This window comes from Fusarium poae, chromosome 1 (assembly GCF_019609905.1).
Source record: "Fusarium poae strain DAOMC 252244 chromosome 1, whole genome shotgun sequence".
NCBI classification, from domain to species: domain Eukaryota; kingdom Fungi; phylum Ascomycota; class Sordariomycetes; order Hypocreales; family Nectriaceae; genus Fusarium; species Fusarium poae.
This window is the reverse complement of record NC_058399.1, coordinates 11,741,861-11,760,602: the sequence shown is the minus strand read 5'-3', so window position 1 is coordinate 11,760,602 and position 18,742 is coordinate 11,741,861. Positions and strand designations below refer to the sequence as shown.

Sequence of the window (18,742 nt, the reverse complement as noted above, 5' to 3'; positions counted from 1 at the left end):
GTCTCTCATGTCATTATTCCATCCGGATCATCGGTGAACAAGATCGTTGTGTTGTACTAGCCATGTCGCGGGGAATCATGGCTCCTCAAACTGATAAGACAATGCAACCCAAATCCACCGGCTAAGTACGGAGTGCAGCGGACAGCCAAGTCTGTGTTTGTCTTGTGCGCCCTTTCACCCCATATAACAGATAAGACTTGTTTAACATGCGACATCTGTGAGATCCAGTAATACGGTCCTTGACATCCTGGTATATCGGCCGCTGAATCGGAGATAAGTGGTTATCATATTTGGCCTATCAGTTGTGGAGGATAGATTTCTCTAATGTCTGTCTTCGATAAGGCCTCTGAGCTATTTACTTGTATTCGTATATATATCTGTAAGGATAAGAGAATATAACAATGACTAGAACGTGAAATCATCTGTAACCTAATCATTCACGATGAAACAATCCATTGCAAGCCTCGCCTTGAGCGTTGGCGGCTCAATTGCCTCTTCCCTTCCCGTCCAACTCGAGACTCGAGAGCCGCTCACATCTCATCTTGCCAATATCCATGTGAGATTCAACAAACCTACTCAAGGTTCCTTGTCCTTCACTTATGGCCCTTGTGATGCTGAGTCCATCTCCGAAGCTCACCACACCATCGCCGAGACTGACAGCAAGAGTGTTTCTCGGTTGGCATGGGTCATTCCTACCAACACAAACGACAATGGATGCATATCAGCTTGGACAAAGGATGGATCTCTGGTAGGACGAAGTGAGTCACAGAAACTCCACCGTGTAAAACGAAGAGCGCCTCAGAAGCGAGACAAAGGTAAGCCAATCGTTATCAATCTCATGTATATGTATTAACACAGAGTTAGACTCGATTCATATGACAGAAGAGAATGGCTTTGACATTCTTGGTCCTTGGTTCGATGGTGTCGCTCACCTGACCAAGACTGGCACCTCCTTCGTCGACGAAGAAGCTGCAAAGTCGAAGGAAATTGCCATTGTCGGTGCAGGAATGTCTGGGTTAATGACTTATCTCGTTCTTGCGCAAGCTGGCATGGCCAACATCAGCATTATCGAGGCCAGTCAACGTCTCGGCGGTCGAGTGCACACAGAGTATCTGACAGGTGGTCCCTTTGACTACTCTTACCAAGAGATGGGTCCCATGCGCTTTCCCTCAACCTACAAGAGCCCCGAGACCAATGAGACGATGAATATCACCGATCATCAGTTAGTGTTTCAACTCGCCGAAGAGATGAACGGTATCAACAACCACGATAAGAATCTCAGCGTTGACTTCATTCCTTGGATCCAAGCGAACCCCAACGGTCTCTCGTACAAGAATGAGTTCAAGCTTCCCAACGGAATGCCTCCAACACTCGCCCAGATTGCCAAAAACGCTTCACTCGGCGCCGCGAGCAACCCTGGACCTGAAGTGGAAGATCTGCAGGCAAAGTTGGATTCTTACATGCCTGGGTCTGACTTCAGTACCCTTATGGCCAAGAACATGTTCAAGGCTCATAAGCAATGGCTCGAGACTGGATTGAATGGTCTTGGAGGCGATCAATGGTCCGAGTACGCTTTCATGGTCAACTACCTCAAAGGCAGCTCTAACAGCACCGATGTTCTTGGTGACTGGTCTGCTACTTCGTTCTGGGATACACTCTATGAGGGCTTGTACTTCTCGGCTGCGAGTTACAAGACAATTGATGGAGGTCTCAACAGACTTCCTCTGTCATTCCACCCGCTTGTTGATGATATTACAACCATGGGTCGTAAGATCGAGCGTGTCCGATACGACGATGCTAATGACAAGGTCACCCTCCAATGGCGAAAGGAGTACAATGACACAGAATTCCAGGACTCGACATTTGACTATGCCGTCATCGCGGTTCCCTTCTCTATTGTCCGACGCTGGCGTCTCCCTCGTCTTCCAGCAACCATCTCCAACGCCATCAAGGGTCTCAACTACGGATCCGCCTGCAAGGTCGCTCTCGAATTCTCTGAGCGTTTCTGGGAACACTATGAGAACCCCATCATTGGAGGCTGCAGTACTACTAGTGATATTCCCGGCATTGGCTCAATCTGCTACCCGTCTTACAACATCAACGGCACCGGTCCTGCTACTATTCTCGCTAGCTATCAAAGCGGCGACATGGGTTATCGATTGGCTAGTATGACCGAGGAGGAGCATGTCCAGATGGTCTTTGATGCAATGGTTGATATCCACGGCGAGTTCATCAGGGAGCTATACACCGGCAAGTTTAACAGAAAGTGCTGGGCTTTGGATCCTCTTCAATCCGGAAGTTGGGCCAGTCCAACCGCTGGACAACATCAACTCTACATCCCCGAGTACTTCAAGACATACGACAAGGTAAGAAATCGTAAAGTGTCGAATGTGCCAGTCTAACATGTTTTTAGATGATCTTTGTGGGCGAACACACTTCTTACACTCATGCTTGGATTGCCTCTGCGCTGGACTCTGGAATTCGTGGCGCTGTACAACTTCTGCTAGGTAAGGCATAATCCAGTGATAAAGTGGCTTGTTGCTAATGTTTGACAGAACTGGGTCTTATCGATGAGGCGAAGCAGGCGGTTGACAAGTGGATGGCGAGGTGGATTGAAGTGGTACGTTTGCTTCTGTTTCTCACATAATTCGTCACTAACGTTTTCCATCAGTAAATTGATCAGCATATGTTTTGGGATGTAGAGAGAGAGGTAGTCATGTTCGATTTGGATTATCAATGACGAAAAGTCTTAATTGAGTTCGATGAATTTAAGATTTATTTTTCTATTGCATATATTGATGAATTGGCAAAGGAAAATGACGTTTCAATTGTTCTGATGAGTGTCTTATCAGAGGCCAGTTTACTGTAGCCAATCTGTGAATCTTCCTTTCTAGATATGAATCCAATGATACATTCAATGGTAGACTGGAAGGTACGGGTAAGGTCTCACCTAGCATTAATCGGACAAGCTCCCGCTCCTCTCCAAAACCGTCTGACTTGTTGATCTGAACACCATCGGCGTTGCCAGTCTCGCCTTGACCATTGAAGCTCTTCTTGAGATCACTATAGTACAAGCGGCTGCTGTGCCCTAGAAATTGTGTTAATTTTGAAGAATGTTCCGACGGGCCGAACCAGTGGTTGCCTTAACGGCTCCAAAAGCTAATTTTATGCTTGTTCCAAGTGGCCAATCTGACCCCAGCTTTCTCTACTTTAAAATCCTCTTTTCTTCCTAATGGGGAAATTGCCGTCGCGGTAAAATCTCGCAAGAGTAAGTATTACCAGGAACCTTTGGAGGCCGAAAAAGGTGACGCAGTCTTGGCGCTGTAGCCGAGCTGGGTCCTGATTCTTGGAGGCGGGAATTGTATTCTCTTCTGGGTATTAGCTAACGAGTTTTGACATATGACGAGTAACGTTGCCTGTCGATATTTACTCATATAGTCACCCCATGGTCCTGATCCGCGGCACAGGCCGAATACCCATTGTGACAGGTGCTGCTTTGTACCAGGAGTTTTCGTTACCCCTGCTGGGCCGCATTGACTAATATCTGTCAACCAACAACTACCAAGCCGGAAACACGGCCGTGCAGATGCCAACATGTTACTCATGTGCCCTGACAGACGTGGATTCCGTTCACTACAAGAAGTCACTCAGGCCCTTGTAAACTAAATCTGTTCCTGCGCACATTCTCAATCAACATTCTCACTCATTTGCAAAATGCGTTGCCTCCACTCCTTGGCGTGTTGGTTCTTCCTCATCTTCATCTCCAACGGGGTTACTGCCGAGGAATCGCAAAGTGATTCTCCAGGCACCTTGGAGGTCGGTTTGGTCTTTCCACGCAATGAAACGACATTCGTTCCCTCTTTGATGACACCTTTTATTTTCTCTTTCCGAACCCCCGAACTTGTCCCTACTCTGCAACCGTATCTTTTTTATTACGTCTACAATTATAGCAATACTACCAGTCCTGCTCTTGATGGCAGGATTTGGGGGCGGTCTATGAATCTCTCAGCCAACCATGACCCTCACTTCCAAGTCAATTACCATCGGCAATTGAATGTTGAAGGCAAATGGCTTATGACGCTCACTACTGGTGTTCTCAATTGTGTCGAGGATAGCCATCACTTCTACAACAATTCACACTATGTTGACGCCAACTTTACCCAGACCAATATTACTTTCACTACAAAGGGCTCTTCAGGACAGGTCGACCTCGCTGCTGAGACAAGGGACAAGAATTGTTCATCTCCAGTTGGACTCACCATCGATGTCCAAGACACGATGAAGGTCCCGGAAGGTGATAACCGTGCCGACGAAATGTTAGCAGAGGTCTGCGCAGTCGAGCCTCTGGTAACTTTGGCAGATAAATGTGTGGCTGTGACCCCTGCGGCTGCATCAAGCATCGCCGCCGAAATGTCTTGGCGGGTGTGCATGACTGTTTACAACAGGTCGGAAATCCCTGAGAGTTTTGGTTGTAAACCACTGGATTGGAAAGAGAGCATGGGAGTGCAGATTGTGTTTGGAGGGACTACTTTCTTAGCATTATTACTGGGAGCTCTAGCCTACATCTTGTAACAACTCTAAGCCGGCTATATTGCCGATGCTGAGATCGAAGAGATCGAAGAGATTCTCAAGAACAGAAGCCACGTTGTAAAACACTTTATTGACTCAACAAGCCACAGCGGCATTCTCGTATACGACAATACCTAATGGGTGTCTTATTTGAGCCTCAGCACCAAGAAGTCTCGCGACTCTGTATATAAGGCGAAACAACCGTTTGCAATCGACTACTACAGACTAGGCAATTAGATGAAAAACATGCATGTGCTCTTAGTGAAGTCGGCAGAGCTTCACGTCCGAGTACCGTCGGGGCTGACTAGATGGGGAATTAAGTGTGACCTGGCAAGAATGGTAAGGCTGACAACCTCATGCACCTATCGGCCAACAATTGGTTCTGATTTCGCCACGTCACTTTCAGCCGCATGCACACTAGGTACTGAATGCCCCAGGTAATCAAGCTCTGTATTGACCTTGCAAAATCGTAGTTGTCACTGAAAAGGCCGTTCGAAAAGAGCTAATTTGTATGGAATTTCCTACGATGTTTTCAATACACTCTTAGCGATTCTATTAATTTCCAAGTTCGTTGCTTCATTCCAGCCAGTTTTCATCTGTTTTGCCTCTCAAACACTACGTTTGCGTTAGTCTACACATCAGGCTCCTGAGAGAAGTCACCAGAATGTGCTATTTCGACCAAGTTCGCTGGAGCTGCGGTGTATGGAGATGGGGCCAGTTCCGACAGCATTGTATCAAGGAACATCGAATTGGGGAAACTTGTGGATTGAAGCTTGTTTACGAGACGAAATTTGAGCCAGGAGTATGCCGCCTGTGCTCCAAGACAGAGAAAAAGCAGCGTCGCTATGACAAGATGTACCGAGACGTTGAACGTTGGCAACAAGATAGTAACCGAACCGCCATCGTCGAACGAACATGCGGTCAGATGGAAGAAGTTGCCAGTCAGATCCATCTTATGAGACAGGAGCACAACCACAGGGTAGAAGGTGGGCGACCAAGTCATACGGAAAGGTCTAAACCGACGGTGGCTGATGGGTCATCTCGAACGATTGGAAACTCGACCGTGTCCCAGAACAACGACCCAAGGGTTGCTAGTGTTCCTGCCGACGAAGTTCAGCCAATCCGTCCTCTCACCACCACTCTCCTGGGAGCATCATTCTCCCTCGGAGATCTCACCCAAACCAGGTTTAGAGAAGGCCGTGATAGCCTCGATGATGACCTCAGTAGCGATGGCTCTGGTAGCTGCATATCTTCATCTACAGCCCCTACTTCAGTATCTGGCGGAGGGGCAGCTGAACAACGTGAAGCAAATGAGGCTTTTATCGATCTCCTTTACAGTTCTGTGGACTTGCGAAAGCTCATACACCCAGCTCTGTATGGGAAAGAAGCGTCTCGAAAAAGACTTCTAGGCAAACTCCGAAAACTACTGAAGCTACTCGGACAAGATTTGGAAATTGAAATACGGAGTTCAGAATCAACTCGGATAGGTCTGTTCTTCAGAAAGTCAGGCAGCCAGCTGTCTTCCGAGATTATTAATGGTTTATCTAAAGAAGAAAGACGAGAAGAAGAAAGGGTTCCTAGGGACAGGGAAGTCGACCCCGTATCAGAAGACGACGAGCCAAACGAGTCTGATTCAGGAGATGAGAATGATGCTCAACCTAACATGCCTGGACTGAAAAGTCTAATTGCTTCCACGGACTCTTTTTGCGCCTTTGTCACGCGTTTAGTTGACCTTGTTCATCCATCGTTTGAGGCACGACTAAAACGCCTGTCCAAGTCACAGAGCAAAGGGATGAATGATTCCGACATCCGTCGCATCACAGAAATGGTATCAGAACTCGCATACTCAAAACCAACAGGTATTATCTCAACCGAATGTGAGAGGGTTTCGTGGATACACAAGTGGTTCATTTCCCTCAGGGCGGCGCTTCCGCGTGAATGGGATTTGTGGCCACTGGATGTGTCCGAACTGCAACCACCGTCTAATTGTGCTGCACTCACTTGGACTTGCGTAAGTATCTAGTCGAATTAGTAGGACTCAGCTAAAAGTACAAGGTTTGCGGAGACATCCGAAGAGAAGTGGTTCCGGAAGTATTCGCACACGGCGTAGTCACAATCAGAAAACAGACTCTTCCTATATCATCTCCATCGTCTGGCCCGCCACCGAATATCTTTACCAAGACATCTCCCATTTCTCCCACTCAACCTGGCAGCCAGGACTTACACAATCATCAACGTATATCTTACCAAGATCCTGCGCCTCTAACTAGAATATCTGTTGTATCAGAAGCTCTTCCAGTAACAATATCGATACCATCAACTAGTCGATTCATTATGTTCTTCGTAGACGCCGGCGGCTTACAACTTAGACCAATTGAATCTAAATTTCTTTGCAATGAGCAGCTCTTTTGCCAACTAAGAGCTGAATATCGTCAGGTTAAGGGGTGGTTCAAGACCTGGTTTGGTCTTATGACATTCTCCCACTGTGACTTTCATCAGGTACGCTCAAGCTCATGACATATTTGCAACACAGCTGACGCATTACGATTGGCAGTTTGAACAGTGGCATGAGAAACGATATTGTGAACGCCGCAGTGGTGTCCCTCCACTTTGCGACAAGGATTATTACTATCGACCCCGGCCACTTGACGAGCCTCCGTTATCAAGACACGAGTTCTACGACCGCTTTTATGGAAGAATTGACTCTGAGGCTTGTCTAGTGACTCGCCAGAGGATATGTAATGAGTGCGATGCGGTGGACAGGATTCCACAGAAGAAAGAACTTGGCAGTTCTAATGGGGAGAAAAGACCTAGGTTTTACGGTATCATTGCCAGAGAAAAGAAGTCTGGATTGAGAGTACTTATCTATATCCTGGTCTCCTGTGTTCCAGGCTTGATGTTTTTCTTCTTGTGGTTGTTTTGGAAACACGAGAATTTGCAAGAAGCTTCTGTGCTTCTCATGTTGTCATTCTCACTCCTTGGTATCTTTTATGCTGCTCAGCTTTTTTAAATGGAAGACGCTTTGAGTCTTTGCGAATATATATATTAACATGAGAACATACCATTGTGCAGAAATCTTCTCAAGTTGACAACAAAATATGAGGGCGGGATGATGGGTTTCAGTGCGGAACACTCTGAGTCCTACCGTTAGCAGCGCTAGGCCCTTACTAGTCAAGCAAAGCCACTAGTGAGGCTACTGTGATCAATCTTAATCAGGCAACCTCTTTGCATGAGTCACCAAGATATAATTCACATGGATCTCTCAAATTTGTATTATACAGTCAGCGAACTTGTAATTATATGTATACCTCGGGACTTACGCCTCGGGACTTACGCCTCGGAAACCTTCAAATAATAGCGAAGTTGTAAATGCATTTCACCCTTACTGTGTCATTGCACATCCAAGATGACCTATCGTCTTCATGAACAGACAGACAGCAAGCCTCCAGAAATACAAAAGATCACATCCTACGAATTCTATCGCCCCTGCAACCACTATAAACAGCGTTACTGCACCGCTTATCGAAAACCAAGACAATGTTGCACCTGCGCAGATTCACGTCCACTGCGCCCTGATGGTCGCTATCCACGGTACATCGATGGTACAGGATGGGACCGCGATGCGCCGCGGTGGGCAGGTTATTGTGACGGATGTCAGAAGGCAGAAATGGGGTACGATATACTTCGGTCGGCAATCGATATTTGTGAGCATTGGAGGAAAGGGTACTGTTGCGGATATGGGGTTTGTTGCATGTGTTCAGATGTTCGACCACTGTCTCATGATGGTCTCTATCCGTTGTATGTTGATGGGCTTGGGTGGGTTTATGGTGCGACGCGGTGGCAGTTCTACTGTCAGGCTTGCAAGGACGTACATGAAATGAAAGCCCAAGGGAGGAACAGATTACTAGGTTTATGATTTATATTACTATCACGTCCTCTGCCTGCGATGCATGTGCTGAATTTCAGCCAAATGCTCACCTATGTATTATGTGTTGGGCGACTTGACCCGACCAGTAAAAGTCATCATTAAGCAACTGAATACTTATTTTGGTTTTTATGATACCTTAAGCTATCGCCCAGGCCTTCTCAATTACCGTAACCCATGTGCGTTAAGGAACAAGTCGCTCATTCTTACTCGGTCTCGTAATCGGAATCCGTGTCAGAATTTTGTTTGGAACTATTCGCAGACATACTTTCATCGTCCCATTCAGTTCTCAGTAAGAGCCCGTCATATGGTCCTTTGTAGTGAAATGGGTGCTCTGGCGAAGAACATATTGTAGTCTGGATTTTGAACTCATCCCCTTTACCAGTGGTCCTTGCACCAATACAAGGATAGAATCTCCCGGTTGAGAATTTCTTGTCCTTGAACTGATAAACTGCTAAGTTATTAGAACATGTGAGTTGTAAAGACAATTGCCGACCTACTGGAACCGAGAAGGACACCATTTTTGGTGCGATAGCCTTGCCCTGTGTCAAAGTTCAAGCCACAGCCTACTACGTCGCCTTGATCAAATCTATCCTTGCTCTGTGGAGTGTCACGATCACCGCCTACATGGAAACTCCCATCGTCTCCATGGTATGCAAAGGAACCGTCATGCCACCCAGGAACCTGGTTCTCGGGAACGTCTGACTGGCAGAAGCCTACAACGATCTCTCTGTGTTTAGATAATTAGCAGACAGCAACGAGAGTTCCTAACCATAGGAAATGTTATTTCACCAAACTGATATCTTGACAACTTACCTATTTTGCAATGGATAAAGGATCTTGACTTCAAAGTAGAAGTATTTCAAGTTTGGCGGAATGGCTTCTTTTGTGCGAAGATAGCAGAATTGCTTAGGAAGGGTCTGATTCTGTGGTAGTTTTATGGCTATACAGAGTTAGAAAGGTGAATTACTCATCGAGGGTTTGACTTGCCTAAGATTGTGCCAGAACACTGATGATGAGAAGGGCACTTTGATAATTGAAGTTCCGGCCCTTGGAAAAGGCTAAAAAATGTTGACGGTTTAGCATAACGGTCGTCGCTCATGTCTCTCGCAGGATCATTTTGACGAAGCAATTCCGCTAGTTCAACGTGACCATACCGACTGGCAACGTCGGCAGGCGTCCAGCCATACGCGTCACACTCGTGGTGAAGTTCTTTATCCTGTAGGAGTAATTTAAACCTCTCCAAATGCCCGACCTCGGCGAGTTCGTGAAATGGAAACGGCACATTGTTTTTGCGGTCGAGGATCGCATCTTCCCAATCATGTACTAACCAGGGCATCTTTTCTCTATTTGAGGGTTGTTGGATAGCCCGCTTCCAGACAGAGATCAGAAACTTTGGAGATCTTGCTTCAGGGTGTAAGAGCAGTGATTTGATACAGTCTTCATCAGATTCTCGACAAGCAAACTCCAGAAGATTAGGGCAGTCGCGGGTTACTATATTGATATCTGCACGTCGCTTTGGGTTGCGAACCAACATTTCGACAATCTCGTGATTGTTGTCCATCAAGGCAATGTGTAGTGGCGTGCAGAAAAGAAATTTAGTCGAGATCTGATTGACGTCCACCGTCGCAGACTTTAACAATATCTCGACAACGTCCTTGTGGCCGTTTCCACAAGCCCAAGCAAGAGGAGATCGACCGAAGCTAACATCTGATTGGTTAAGATTGATATTCGACCCTTTCTGATTCGATAACTCAACTACTAGAGTAATGAAGTCCAGTGGCGTACCGGACATGCAGGCAAGGGTCAACGGTGTAAAATCCAGGTCATCTGACATGTCCAAGCAGCCAGGTGCCTTCATGAGAAATTTACGGACGATCTCGAGCATCACTTTGGTACGCTCTCTCTCGCTAGGCCAAGATCTCACTGCCACGTGTAATGAATTTGCGCCATCCTTGTCTTTGATACTGGGGTCTGCATCCAAGTCGAGGAGTGTAGAGACTACCGAGCTATCGGCCTTCTCTGTCGCAATGTGTAATGGGGTGCGCCCATCATTGTCTTTAACATCAATGGTTTTCATTTCGGCACCTCTCATGGCTCGAACAAGCTTAGTGATGATATCGAGGCGAACGTCATTGCCACAATCTTCGGACTCGACCACCTGATGTAATGCAAACTTGCCCTGCCCATCTTGATCTTTGGCAGCTCCACTGTGCTTGTCCAGCATGACCTCTACCATTTCAGGTCGTCCGACACAGCAAGCAAGCATCAAAGGAGATCGAGATTTGTCTTTATTGGTAGACAGACCGGCCCCCAGAAAAAGAAGTCTTTCGACCAAATGACCATTTTGTTGGTGTACCGCTAGGTGAAGAGGAGTTTCCTGGTTTCTATCAATCAAGTTGATCGTAGATTTATGCTTTTGTATCAGGGTGTTCAGTAACTCGTCCTCGCATAGAACACGCCAATCATGGCTCAGAAACCTGACCGCATGGTGCCAAACAGTTTTCCCTTCCTTGTCCTTTTCTGTGAATTTCTCAGAATATTTTCTCAGTAACGAATGTCCAATATCTCGTTGCTCAGGTTCCTCTTCATCAAGGTAAGATAACAGCGAGTTTCCAAGAGTATCGAGATTGCTAGGTTTGAACTTGAGCTCTCCAATTTGGAGTAATGCCCTGCCACACTGATATTGGCCTTGGGCAAAGGCGAGGTGTACTGGACTCCGTTTCCAGGCATCTTCTTTGAATTCCAAATCGAAGAAGTATGAGAGCTTGAGGAAAACGTCAAGGCACTCTAGGTGTCCCCCAGCAGCAGCGAGATGAACGGGAGTCATTCCATCCAGACCGGTTGATTGAAGGGCAAATCGCACGTCATCGTCTGACATGTTTTGGAAAAATGTATCCAAGAATTGCGAGTTTCCAAGTAACGAAGCTATATGGATGGGGCTCCTCCCCAAATTGTCCGTCCACCAGTGGTTTGGGCGTTTTCCATTTGAAAGCGCAATTCTGCTGAGCTTGTTGAGTCCTTCAATGTTCAAGCGAGCGCAAACAGTAGCATAGTGAAGAGCCGTCCAACCAAAAATGTCTCTCGTCTCTAATTGCGATCCTGAAATACCTTGCAATCCACCTAGATCGAGATCCTCTGCATCAAGCATCTTTCGGTGCAAGTTGGTGAATCTGATGTGTCCCATGAAAGCTTCCTGTTCTTGGTTGTCGGGCTGTAGTGACCACATCTTCTCTGATATCTTCTCCTCACAGCTCTCTTCGAGATCGGAAAAGAATTCTGCGCGTCCTTGAAGCTCATAGAATAACCACAGTTTCTTGATAGCTTCTGGAAAAGCCTCAGCAATGAAGTTTCGTAAATCTTTAGCTGGTCTCCGCCCCTTAGTCTTGGTATTTGTTTTCGGACTGTTGGACTTTGTAATTGAATCCTCAATTTCATCCACTTGTGGTTGTTTCAACTCTGTGTTCGCGGTGGAAGGCATTTCGCGTCGAGTATACTTTTCCCGTCGAGTATACTTTTCGTCCAGTTCCATGATGCAGACGTGATCCAGTGCACGGACTACAGTTGTTAGAGTGAGGGAATCTTCCAAACTATAGCTGGAGCTTTTTGGTATTGACCTAAGAAGCCCGGAAAATCCGGATGCTGCCCTTAACCAATCTTTTCGCTCAGTGAGCTTGGGTAGGTCAAACTGCAAGGTTGCGTCATTGGGCAAACGGTCTTTGATACTGAACACGGGTATAAGACAGTGAAGAATATCGTCAAATGTTCCAAGTCCTTCTTTTTCAGCATGAAGGACAAATTTGGTGAGCTTTTCATGGTTCAGTTTTCGTTCAATTCCAGACTTGCTCGATGATGGATCGACCTTTATCGGTGGCTGAACACTGACAGATTTATCAATATCGACGGAACCTTGGCCCAGGAAATCCTTTGGTAGACGATCGACGATCGTCCATATGAAGTGTGTAAATAGATGCTGCAACGCAATGGTGGTGGTAGCGGCAGTGGAATACTGGACATAGAGCTTCTGAGGCTCGTTTGTAGCAGGCTTGCTCGTAGCAGCAGGCTCTGTATAGCCGATCACTATCTTGACATTCTCGTGTTTCGAGCTGTCATAGGTGTATGGCACGTGCGTGGTAGTTGTCTGGTCACGACTCAAAGCTTTTGAACGGTAATTACTGATTGAAATTGAGTCCCGTGGTTGAAAGCTTGTTGTCCTGCTGTCTTTGATAGGATTAATTGACTTGGCCTCTGACACTTGCTTTTCGATTTCAATTTCTGTAACGGTCGGATTGCCTACCCACCAGTTGATGTCACGTTCTAGGACCCCGTTGTCGTTTTTCCGTCCCAGGAGCCTGCAGTAATCAAGTCCCAACGCAACACCAGCCTTAGCTCTTTGCCATTCTGTATCTTTATCTTTCTTTGCTTGTTTCTTGTTGTGGGTGTCGAGATTAGCCATCCAGATCGATAATATTGCCTCGATTTCACCAGCATTGATGCTCCATCCTGCACTCGCCTTGGAAACCTTCAACTCCACTGTCCCAGACTTGTCTTTCGAACTCTTCAAAGGAATTTTCCAACAGATTGAATGTTCGTCACACAATCCATCTGCTGCAAACTCGTTCAGAAAACGCTCAACGGAGGCGACTAACGTCAGTGCGGGCTTGAATGCCCTAGTTTCCCATTCGCAGAGATCTCCCAGCCGCTTTCGGACCGAGATGACTTTCTGAGCCTCCCTGTCTGGAGCCTCCATGTCTAGAGCCTCCCTGTCTAGAGCCTCTTTGTTGGAATTTTGCTGCCAATGGGACTGCCTGGTATTACTGGACATTTTGTAGGGATTTTGTTGGGCACACGCGACTTTGGGGTTAATAGTGCCGGGAAAGTTAAATGGGTAGATAGTTCCGTTGCCATGTTTTGCAGTATTAACTCTCTAAGATAAGACCTACTCTAGAGATTTAGGATTCTCTTTTATTAAGTGATTTTTAAGGTATAAATCTTAAAGTATATATTTAAAATTAATTTATAAAAAAATATAGTTTTTAAACTTAAATATTAATATAGATTTTATTTAAAGATATATATTATAACTTATAAAATTAAAATTATAATAATTATTATAAAAGCTTTTATTTTTTTAAAAATTAATTATTAAATATTTTTTTATTAATATTAATATTAATAAAATTATATAATTATATAATTATTATATAAAATAATAAACTTTAAAGTCTTTATTAATTTTAATTATATATTAAATTAAAAAATTATTTATAAAAGCTTAATTTTTATAATTAATTTTATTTTAAAAAAAAGAAATTAATTAAAAAAATTTAAAATTTTTAATAATTTTTTAAATAATTTTCTTTTTAATATTTAAAATTAATATATTATTAATATAAATAATAATTAAATTATTATTTTTATTTTTTTTAATTATAAAGCTTTTAATTATATAATTAATTATTAAATTAATAAATTAAAATTTAAATTTTTATTATATAAAAAAAAAAAAAGCTTTATGTCACAGCTCGAAGTCAGACCAACCTACCCTAGAGCCACAAGTGGATCAGATCACGTGGCGATAGCGTTATCGCCGTAACCTTAGTTAGACCGCCAGTCAGATCCTGAACGTAGCTCCTTGAGCTACGTCTTGTTAATAGAGCCTGACCTGCCTGCAGTGCCTATCCGTAGCAATAGAACCTATTACGCCCGAAGCGTTCCCTGTCCACCCGTACCGCCGGACTCAGCCCGTGACACTACGTAGCTCCTACCGTTTGGACGCCGAACGCAATGACCGCTAGACCGCTTCCTCCGTTCCTGCCAGATGGCGCAGACTCCTTCCGAGCCCACGCCCCCGAGCATCTCGACGACTGGTTCGAGTACTTCAAAAGTGTCTACACCTACGCCGAGGAAGCCCAGAACCGTATCTCTCACCTCGAGGACCAGCTCCAAGCCGACCAAGAGAAAATCCAGGATCGAGAGCATACCCTCCAGCGGATCGCTAAAGAGCGCGACGCTGTACAAATCCAACTCGAATATGTTGAGCAACAGACCAAGAGAACCTTGAAAGAGAAAGATGACGCCCTCTTTGAAGCCCGCCTGGCCGAACGGCGTGCCCTCGACGCCACCCGACCTACCGTACCTACTATCCGTGAACCCCCGAGACTAGCGCTCCCGCTGAGCTTCGTGTAGCGACTCCTATGGGAACGACTCCTCCGCCTTCTTCCCGATCTACCGAATCAACCAGTCTTACCGAACGATTACCCGACCCTGACAAGTTTGAGGGCGAACGGAGCGACCTACGCCGTTTCGTCTCCCAGATACACTCAAAACTAAAAGCTAACCACGACCGATTCCCGACACGCCTCGCCCGAATGTCCTATGTAACTGGCCGTCTTAAGGGACGCGCCTATGCACAAGTCCTACCGCACATTAAAGCTGGTGAATGCCAACTCCCCGACTACCAGGATATTATCGATCTACTAGAACGCGCTTTTGGAGACCCGAACCGGATCAATAATGCCCGCGCCGAATTATTCCGCCTTCGCCAGACTCACAAGGATTTCAGCACCTTCTTCGCCGAGTTCCAACGCCTCGCGCTGGAAGGAGAAATGTCAGAAGAGGCCCTCCCTACCCTGTTGGAACAAGCTGTCTCCCGAGAACTACGCGGAATGCTTATACACAACCCACCGCCTAGCTATAAATATCACGACCTAGCCACCTTCCTACAAGAATTGGAAAACCGACGACGCCGCTTCGCAGCGGAGCCACAGCCTGCGTCACGAAAGACGAATATGCCGCTGAAGGAGTACCCCCAGACACTCCGAAAGAAGTCCCCATCGCCTCGTAGAGGGAGAAGCCCCCCCGAAAACCGCCAACCAGCCGGAGAACCTATGGACCTCAGCAATCAGCGCCGCTATAACCGCCCTAACCAACGACGGGAGAACAACCAGTGCTTCCGTTGCGGTTCAGCCAACCACTACCTCCGCGACTGTCCCGAACCTGACACACGTCCAACCAGGCTCCGTCAAGCCACCTTCGCTTATAGCCCCAACCGCACCAGCCAGCCCCCGTCTCCACACTCGCCTACATCCAGCCGCGCCAGTTCCCGCCGATCTAGACACTCCCGAGGACGCCAGGAAAACGGGGTGAGCCTGTCTTAAGTCGGCGCCAGGCTCCCTCCCCCGCACCTACTGTACCGAAGATTAAACTGTCCGCCGCCTCCGTTCATGGAATCCCGATTGAGAACGAGAACAACCAACGTTCGAACCTGATGATACTGCCTGCCAGCCTCAATGTGGCCGGAAGAGAACCAATTCCGTCTTACGCTATGACCGATAGCGGAGCGGAAGGAAAAGGGTTTATCGACGAGAGCTGGGCTAAGTCCCAGAACCTGAAGTTTAGACCCCTGAAGAGAACCTTCGAGATTGAAGTGTTCGACGGGCGACCTGCCGAGAGCGGGAAGGTCGCCTACTACGTCCGCGCCGGACTCCGCATTGCCGATCACGAGCAGAAGAGCATGATCTTCTACGTGACCCAGCTAGCCAGCTACCCTATTGTCCTGGGAATGCCTTGGCTAAAGCAACACGACCCGCAGGTGGGCTTCGCGGCCCACACGTTCACATTTAACAGCCCGTACTGCCAGAAATTCTGCAACACCCCAACCAAGCCTACAAGGATTAAGGCTTTACAGACCGTCCCGAAGAAGTTCATGCGCCAGATGAAAGGGAGTATCCCACCAGCCTTGGAGGGAAAGGATATCCTCCCGGTTTCCCTGCGAACCGCCCGAATATACAGCCAGAAGGACCGTTACCGCCTCTTCACCGTCACCCTGAAGCAACTGGACTACCTGCTTAAGCCTGAGCCAGAGGCATTCGTGCTGCCGGAAGAACTTCGAGAGTTCCAGGACGTTTTCTCGCCTAAGGAGGCAGAGAAGCTACCACCGCACCGATCTGGAGACCACCACATCGAGCTAACCCCAGGAGGAAAACTGCCGTTTGGACCCTTGTATGGAATGTCCCGGAACGAACTGACAGCCCTACGAGAGTGGCTAGACGAGAATCTGCGTAAAGGATTCATCCGCCCAAGCTCGTCGCCTGTAGCCTCCCCGGTACTATTCGTCAAGAAACCCGGCGGTGGTCTACGCTTCTGCGTGGACTACCGAGCCCTGAATAATATTACGGTTAAGGACCGCTACCCGCTCCCCCTGATCAAAGAATCCCTGAATAACCTGTCTGGTATGAAATACTTCTCCCGTATTGACATCGTATCGGCCTTCAATAATCTGCGTATCAAGGAAGGCCAGGAGTACCTGACAGCATTCCGCACCCGATTCGGATTATATGAGTCACTGGTTATGCCCTTCGGCCTAACAGGAGCCCCCGCGACCTTCCAGCGGTACATTAATGATGCGCTGAGGGAATACCTGGATATATTCTGCACTGCGTACCTGGACGATATCCTGATCTATAGCCGGACCCGAGAAGAACATGTCGAGCAATTAAAGATGGTGCTTGAAAAACTGAGAGCTGCCGGGTTATTCGCAAACCCAGCCAAATGCGAATTCATGGTTACGGAAACCAAGTTCCTAGGCCTTATCGTGGGACGAGACGGCATCCGAATGGACCCTGCAAAGATCGAAACTGTTAAGAACTGGCAAACCCCGACCTGCCTGACAGATGTACAAGCTTTCACAGGATTTGCGAACTTCTACAGGAGGTTCATCCGTGACTTCTCTAAGCTTACAGCCCCGTTGAACCACCTGACAAAGAAAGACGTACCGTTCGTCTGGGACGAAACCTGCGAAAAGGCTTTCCGAGACTTGAAGGGAGCCTTCACATCAGCACCGATCTTACGCCCCTTCGATTGGACGAAGGACGTAATCCTGGAGACAGACGCCTCTGACTATGTATCCGCCGGTGTGCTGTCGCAATACGACGATGACGGAAGGCTGCACCCGGTAGCCTTCTTCTCCAAGAAGCATACGTCCACGGAATGCAACTACGAGATCTACGATAAGGAACTCATGGCCATTATTCGCTGCTTCGAAGAATGGAGACCCGAACTGGAGGGGGCACCCTCACCGATAAAAGTGATCACGGATCACAAGAACCTGGAGTACTTTACGACGACGAAGTTACTTAACCGACGACAAGCCCGCTGGTCTGAGTTCCTGTCCCGATTTAATTTCCAGATCACATATCGACCTGGGAAACAGGGAGTTAAACCCGATGCCCTGACCAGGAGGTCAGAAGACCTCCCTAAAGAGGGGGATGAGCGCTTAGCGCACCAAAGCCAGGTGGTCCTAAAGAAAGAGAACTGGCAACTTCCGCCGCTACGAGTCCAGAGAGCCCGCATCCGCCACCCACTACAACAGAACCAACCCGCACCAACACCCGAGGAGCCGTCACTCTCAATAGAGCTACCAGAAGAGATCGACCGCTTGCTGAACGAAGGATACCAGACCGATGAAGACCTGCAGTCGATACTACAAGCCCTCAGGACCGACGCACCGCGACACCCGAAGATTACGCTTGCAGAGTGCAAGATCGTCCAGGAACGACTGTTGTACCGGGACCGCATCTATATCCCGAGCCACGACGCCCTCAAGACCGCCCTGCTGAAAGCCTGCCACGAACACCCTATAGCAGGACACCCAGGTCGTGCCCGCACTTATGACCTGCTTTCCCGGGATTACTACTGGCCCGGAATGTTGGCCTACATCGAACAATGGGTTAAGAACTGCCATACGTGTCGAAGAGCCAACCCAGCCCGAGAAGCGAAGCAAGGTGTGCTGAAACCCTTGCCTATCCCCGAACGAGCCTGGCAACATGTGTCAATGGATTTTATCACACATCTGCCGCCCAGCGAAGGAAATGACGCCATCCTGATTATAGCCTGCCGCCTGACCAAGATGAGACATATCATCGCATGCAAAGGAACCTGCGATGCCGAAGACGCAGCCCATTACTACCTGAAGGAAGTGTGGAAGCTACATGGGCTCCCACAGACTATAGTATCGGACCGGGGACCCCAGTTCGTAGCGGAGTTCTGGCAGAAGCTCACCAAACAACTGTCGATCAGCTCGCTACTATCCACCGCTTACCACCCTGAGACCGACGGACAGACTGAACGCCTGAACGCTGTGTTGGAACAGTACCTGCGAGCCTACGTGTCATACCTACAGGACGACTGGAACCGATGGCTCCCCCTGGCCGAGTTCGCAGCGAACTCCCTGAAATCCGAAACCAC

At 47.5% G+C, this 18,742-nt stretch overlaps 6 protein-coding genes across 6 annotated transcripts; 5 read left to right on the top strand and 1 right to left on the bottom strand.

The window, feature by feature from the left end:
- Positions 1–442: 442 nt before the first annotated feature.
- Positions 443–2,674, top strand: FPOAC1_003828 (uncharacterized protein; the record flags this gene model as incomplete). The annotated part of the gene is made up of 5 exons (XM_044848383.1): positions 443–815; positions 865–2,366; positions 2,414–2,507; positions 2,556–2,620; positions 2,672–2,674. The coding sequence occupies 5 exons, from the start codon at positions 443–445 to the stop codon at positions 2,672–2,674; spliced, it is 2,037 nt and encodes a 678-aa protein (XP_044714299.1).
- Positions 2,675–3,714: 1,040 nt separating this feature from the next.
- Positions 3,715–4,572, top strand: FPOAC1_003827 (uncharacterized protein; the record flags this gene model as incomplete). Its single annotated transcript, XM_044848382.1, has 1 exon — positions 3,715–4,572. The coding sequence occupies one exon, from the start codon at positions 3,715–3,717 to the stop codon at positions 4,570–4,572; it is 858 nt and encodes a 285-aa protein (XP_044714298.1).
- Positions 4,573–5,233: 661 nt separating this feature from the next.
- FPOAC1_003826 (uncharacterized protein) lies at positions 5,234–6,592 on the top strand (the record flags this gene model as incomplete). Its single annotated transcript, XM_044848381.1, has 1 exon — positions 5,234–6,592. One exon carries the CDS (start codon positions 5,234–5,236, stop codon positions 6,590–6,592), a length of 1,359 nt encoding a protein of 452 aa, XP_044714297.1.
- Positions 6,593–7,991: 1,399 nt separating this feature from the next.
- Positions 7,992–8,450, top strand: FPOAC1_003825 (uncharacterized protein; the record flags this gene model as incomplete). The annotated part of the gene is made up of 1 exon (XM_044848380.1): positions 7,992–8,450. One exon carries the CDS (start codon positions 7,992–7,994, stop codon positions 8,448–8,450), a length of 459 nt encoding a protein of 152 aa, XP_044714296.1.
- A 250-nt stretch (positions 8,451–8,700) lies between these two features.
- Positions 8,701–13,319, bottom strand: FPOAC1_003824 (uncharacterized protein; the record flags this gene model as incomplete). Its single annotated transcript, XM_044848379.1, has 4 exons — positions 8,701–8,945; positions 8,995–9,224; positions 9,311–9,437; positions 9,503–13,319. 4 exons carry the CDS (start codon positions 13,317–13,319, stop codon positions 8,701–8,703), a joined length of 4,419 nt encoding a protein of 1,472 aa, XP_044714295.1.
- Positions 13,320–14,281: 962 nt separating this feature from the next.
- Positions 14,282–15,341, top strand: FPOAC1_003823 (uncharacterized protein; the record flags this gene model as incomplete). Its single annotated transcript, XM_044848378.1, has 3 exons — positions 14,282–14,642; positions 14,684–15,128; positions 15,209–15,341. 3 exons carry the CDS (start codon positions 14,282–14,284, stop codon positions 15,339–15,341), a joined length of 939 nt encoding a protein of 312 aa, XP_044714294.1.
- Positions 15,342–18,742: the final 3,401 nt, after the last annotated feature.